General features: G+C 46.5%; 1 protein-coding gene across 1 annotated transcript in view; it reads right to left on the bottom strand.

Moving 5' to 3' along the window:
• Positions 1 to 1,415: 1,415 nt before the first annotated feature.
• Positions 1,416 to 6,000, bottom strand: part of LOC139262020 (myelin-associated glycoprotein-like) — an 82,033-nt gene continuing 77,448 nt past the window's right edge. The window contains exons 9-10 of the mRNA XM_070877184.1: positions 3,909 to 3,987; positions 1,416 to 3,194 (exon numbers count right to left, since the gene is read on the bottom strand). Coding sequence (XP_070733285.1) covers positions 2,949 to 3,194; positions 3,909 to 3,987 — 325 coding nt within the window. The 3' untranslated portion in view covers positions 1,416 to 2,948. The remainder of the gene's footprint in view (positions 3,195 to 3,908; positions 3,988 to 6,000) is intronic.

Below are 6,000 nucleotides of genomic sequence, written 5' to 3'. Positions count from 1 at the left end.
CCTCCCGCCCGGAACCAGAAGTGGGCCCTGCGCCACAAGTGGGGTCCTGCAATTGACCACATTGTTCCTCACAGCCTACGGGTAGCGGGCAAAGGAGAGAGAGAGAGAGAGAGAGAGACATGCAGGGCACAGGGGGAGGGTCGGGTGGAAAGAGATGCATGGCAGGGAGAGAGAGAGAGAGAGAGACACGGACGGGCGGGAAGAGAGAAAGAGAGACACGGGGGGACGGGCGGGGAAGAGAGAGAGAGAGAGACACACGGGGGGAGAGAGAGACATGAGGAGGGGGGGAAGAGAGAGTGAGAGACGCGGTGGGGGGGGGGGGGGGGCCGGGGTGCGGGGAAGAGAGAGAGAGAGACACGAGGAGTGGGGTAGAGAGACACAGGGAGGGGTGGAAGAGAGAGACCTGGGGCAGGGAGGGAGAGAGACACAGAGGTATGAGAGAGACACAGGGGTAGGGTAGAGGGAGAGATGGGGGGGGAAGAGAGAGACATAGGGAAGGGAGAGAGACATGGGGGGGAAGAGAGAGCGAGACACTGGGGCGGGCGGGGGAGAGAGAGTGAGAGAGAGCGTGAAACACGGGAGGGGGAGAGAGAGAGAGATAGAGACACACGGGGGCTGTGGGGGGTGGTGGAGAGAGAGAGGGGAAGCGGTTGAGGGGAGAGAGGAAACTCAGGGAAGACGGATCATGTTCTTCCAACCCCCTTTAACCCACACCCAATTTCTCAGAAAGCTCTGTGCATGTGTCACAAGGGACATCGTTGGTGTGGATTAAATCCAGAAGTCATGACACTGTCACTGTTCACTTCATACCCAACAAACTTATTAACAATCTGCGACCCACACACAATGCCCCATCTATGGCGGGGGGTGGGGGCGTGTAAGAAGGGTAAGGTCATGCATTTGCGCTGGGGTAATGGACTTCGGTTGGGGGAAGCAGCACTTGCGTTGGTGTAAGGGACTTCGGCTGGAACTTGGGAGTCTTTTGTGGGTTGTTCGAGATCTATCCTCTCTGGCTTCTGAAGTCAAAATGGATTGAATTACAATTTGCAAAGTCAGTCAGAACTTGGGTTGGACGTTTCCAGTTACACATTCCAAAGAAACTTTACGGCTATTCTTATCCTCCAAGGGGACGAATCGGCAATAGGTCATGTGATAATGGGGTGCTAATGAGAGACAGTGCGGCCATTTTGGAAGTACAAATAAACGCGTCCAATAATATCATAAACAAAGTGGGAAAATTTCCTGAGATGCAAAACTGCGACATTACAGTGCCGCCAATGATAGGAGGGTGTAATTACAGTGTGATATGTTTACCTAGGAAGTTTCCATTATAAATGTGGACCTATGAATTTACATAATGTGGTGGGAATGCGACAACAGAAAGTAACATTTAGGAGACATTAATTGTGCACAAATGGAAGATGTTTAATGTAGATATATCTGTCGAATAACAGTCTGAGCATTTTAATCTCTTGCATTAATAAATGTAATAAAATACATAACCCATAAGCTTCTTGCAATCCTTCACAGCATAAGAAAGGTGCAATAATCAGAACCAACTTTCAGATTTGATATCAAAGTTGAGTGGAGCCATATTTCTGGTCAGTACAATTCGGCCATGTTGGCTGCACACAGTAAGGCAATGCCTCGGTTATGATGTGGCCACACAGCAGGGCTGGAGGTTCAAAGGGTATGCTTATTTGTTGCCGTGCAACACATTTATTGCCCTGTTGAATAATCCTCCTTAGTTCCATTAGCATTCTGCACATATCAAAGATACAACAACAACTGGCATGTATATAAGTGTTTCACATTGAAAAAAATAGTCTGCGTTACGCCTTCACCAGGTCGGCACCTCAATTTCACAGGAGCGTTAACCAGACAAAAATTTGATACGAGCCACAGAAGGCGATATTAGGATAGATGATTAAACACTTCGTAAAATAAATAGGTTTTAAGGAGCATCTTAAAGGAGGAGAGAGCGATGGAAAGGTTTAGGGAGGGAATTCCAGAGCTTAGGGCCTAGGTAGCTGAAGGCATGCCCACCAACGGCGGAGTGATGGAAATCCAGGAGTTCAGACTGAACTAATTCACGGAGAGTGATGGTAGTGCAGGCTCGAAGGGCCGAATGGTCTACTCCTGCACCTATTTTCTATGTAACATGGGATTGGATTCAGGTCGTGGAGAGGGGTCAAAAACCTTCACGAGGCAGAGGGATGGTGTGACAGAGGATCCCGGGGTTTATGTGGAACCGTTAGCTACATTGGTGGAATGGTCTCTCTCATCTGAACTTCCCTTTGTGAAATGTACACTGACCAGATGTTCGGAGAGACTGTCTTGACACAAAGGCTTGTTGGGACGTGGAGTGTCCAGCCATGAACACTGAGGGAAGCAGAATCCAGGATATATTTTTAAAGGGAAGTGGAGAAATATTTGAAGTAGGGACATTTTTTTTAAAGTATGGGGAGAGGGCAGTGGACTGGCACTCAGGGGGAGATGGGCCAAATTGGGGAAGGGCCAGGGATTGGGTCTAAAGGGGTAGCTCTTTCCGGGTGCTAGCACAGATGCGATGGGCCGAATGGGGCAACGGGTGGAGGAACAAGACTGAAGGGGATAGCTATTTCAGGTGCAATGCACCTTATGGCCTCCTCCTGTGCCATAGAATTCCTTGACTCAATGCAATGAGCTCATATCACCATCTCTACCCATCACATTTGATGATTGTGCATGTGAGGTGTTTGTGCAGAGAGAGGCTGATCTTTGAATCTCTTGCCCCAAAGGGTCAGCATCAAGTTGTCCCTGGTCAAGCATTTCGTCCCAATCACGTCAAGCGCAAAACCTTTTAGTCCCTTCCCTTCTCCAAAAATCACCCACAGCAGGTTGTCTGGTGTTACTAGGAATTTCAAACCCACCTCGACTCTCACCCCTGCCCTCTCCCGATTCTACGGTCAGTTTCGCTGGAATCTGATCTGTGCGTATTCCGTGTCCTCGCCTCTGTGCACCGCCCCGTCACCACTGGGCAGCTTCAAGAAGTTGATGTTGGCGTACAGGAGGTCCTCGTGCTTGGCGGGTTGTCCATGTCCGGCATCTCCCGCTGGACCTTCAAAGAGATCCTGGGGAGCTGGAGTCCCCGCCTCATGAATTGCGTCACTGGTTGTGTTCCAGGGGTCAACAACTACCGAGCTCTGCGCACCCTACAAAGGAAAGGGAAGCACAAGACATTTTCACGTCATTTACTGGAGCTGATAGGGTTAAATTATTGCGTAGACTCACTAGTGTCAGCAGTGGCTCAGTGGGTTTAGATCTCATGTCTCTCGGTTAGGATATCATGGATTCAAATCCCACTCCAGAGACCTGAGTCCCATAATTCACACTCTCAGGACATTTCAAAATGCTTTACAGCAAATTAAGCATTTTTTTTAAGTATAGTCATTGTTGATATGTAGGAAACGCAGCAGCCAATTGGCACACAGCAAGATCCTACAAACAGCAATGTGGTAATGACCAGTTAATCTGATTTTTTAGTGCTATCGGTTTATGGGTGAAATAATGGCCGCAGGCTACCAGGGAGAACGTTCCTGCTCTTCTTAGAAATAGTGGCTGTGGGATCTTTTATGTCTGCCTCACAGGGGAGACGGGAGCCTCGTTTTAATGTCTCATTCGAAAGACAGCGCCTCCGAAAGTGCAGCACTCCTTCATTATTGATACTATTGAGTGTCGGTCTGGCTTATGGGGCACATGTCTCTGGAGTGGGGCCTTGAACCCATGACTTCTGATTCAGAGGCGTGGGGAGTTCCAAACCCACTGAGCCATGGCTGACACCATAGGCAGAAACGTGGGCAACACAATTGACACATGTCTCCACGCTGAGATTGAGGCTTCGTACTAAGTTCTAATAGTTCCTGTACCTGGTGTGATGCGGCAACTGGACTGTGGATCATTGCTGTGTCACTGGGCTCTGAAGTTCTCTCCTCAGCTGGCTTTCTCCTGAAATATAGCACAATATCACACAGTGGTTATCATATATCAGAGTGCCAGTGCAGGACGGGCCCAGACCCCACTGTAACGTTAAAGCAACTACTGCAGTGTCTCTCTAAGTGATTGAATTTCAAATTCAGATGGAGGGTGAGAAAGTTGGATCTCGAACCAGTGTACTAAGCTTAAATAAAGGAGACTATGAAGGTATGACGGCAGAGTTAGCTAAAGTGGACTGGGAAAATAGATTAAAGTGTAGGACGGTTGATGAACAGTGGTGTACAGTTAAGGAGATATTTCACAACTCTCAAGAAATATATAGAATCACAGAATCACACAACAGAGAAGGAGGCCGTTTGGCCCAACATGCCTTTGTAAGAGCTATCCAATTAGTCCCACTCCCCACTGCTCTTTCCCCAGAGCCCGGCAAATGTTTCCTTTTCAAGGATGTGTCCAATTCCCATTTGAAAGTTACGTGGTTGCAAGATGACCAGGACTGGGAATTAAATATTCAGGGGTATTTGACAATCCGGAAGGACAGACAGAAGGGAACAGGTGCTGGGTAGCTCTATTGATAAAGGATGGAATCACTGCAATAGTGAGAAACGATATTGGCTCAAATCATAAGGATGTTGAAACAGTTTGGGTGGAGATAAGGAACAATAAGGGGAAAAAGTCACTGGTGGGCATAGTCTATGGGCCCCTTAACAGTCGCAACTCTGTTGGTCGGAGTAGAAATCAGGAAATAGTGGGGGCTTGTAAAAAGGGAACAGCAATAATCATAGGTGATTTTAACCTCCATATTGATTGGACAAATTAAATTGGTCAGGGTAGCATTGAGGAAGAGTTCTTAGAGTGCATAAGGGAGGGGTTCCTTGAGCAGTATGTAACAGAACCAACCAGGGGGCAGACTATCTTCGATCTAGTCCTGTGTAATGAGACAGGATTAATAAACAATCTCCGAGTAAAGGATCCCCTTAGACTGAGTGATTTTAGCATGATTGAATTTCAAATTCAGAAGGAGGGTGAGAAAATTGGATCTCTAACCAGCGTACTAAGCTTAAACAAAGGAGACTATGAAGGTATGAGGGCTGAGTTGGCTAATGTGGACTGGGAAAATAGATTAAAGTGTAGGATGGTTGATGAACAGTGGTATACATTTACAGAAATATTTCACAACTCTCAAAATAAAATATTCCAGTGAGGAGGAAAGAGCGTAAGAGAAAAGATAGCCATCCGTGGCTAACTAAAGAAATAAAGGACTGTATCCAATTAAAAACAAGGGCATACAAAGTGGCCAAAACTAATGGGAGGACAGAAGATTGGGAAGCGTTTAAAAGCCAGCAAAGAATGACTAAAAAAATGATTAAGAAAGGGAAGATTGACTAGGAAAGTAAACTAGCACGAAATATAAAAACAGATAGCAAGAGTTTCTATAGGTATATAAAAAGGAAAAGAGTGGCTAAAGTAAATGTTGGTCCCTCGGAGGACGAGACCGGGGAATTAGTAATGGGGAACATGGAGATGGCAGAAACTCTGAACAAATATTTTGTATCAGTCTTTACAGTAGAGGACACTAACAATATTCCAACAGTGGATAGTCAAGGGGATATAGTGGGGGGAGTAACTTAACACAATCACAATCACTAAGGATGTGGTACTCAGTAAGATAATGGGAATAAAGGCAGATGAATCCCCTGGACCTGATGGCTTGCAGCCTAGGGTCTGAAGAGAAGTAATGACAGGGATAGTGGATGCATTGGTTGTAATTTACCAAAATTCCTTGGATTCTGGGGAGGTCCCAGCAGATTGGAAAACTGCAAATGTAACGCCCCTATTTTAAAAAGGAGGCAGTCAAAAAGCAGGAAATTATAGACATTAGCCGAATGTCTGTGGCTGGGAAGATGTTGGAGTCCATTGTTAAAGAAGCAGTTGCAGGACATTTGGAAAAGCAAAATTCGGTTAGGCAGAGTCAGCATGGATTTATGAAGGGGAAGTCATGTTTGCAAAATTTGCTAGAATTCT

The sequence above is a fragment of the Pristiophorus japonicus genome, chromosome 4 (genome assembly GCF_044704955.1).
Source record: "Pristiophorus japonicus isolate sPriJap1 chromosome 4, sPriJap1.hap1, whole genome shotgun sequence".
In the NCBI taxonomy this organism is placed as follows: domain Eukaryota; kingdom Metazoa; phylum Chordata; class Chondrichthyes; family Pristiophoridae; genus Pristiophorus; species Pristiophorus japonicus.
The sequence above is the reverse complement of the archived record's forward strand: the minus strand, read 5'-3'. Positions and strand labels throughout refer to the sequence as shown.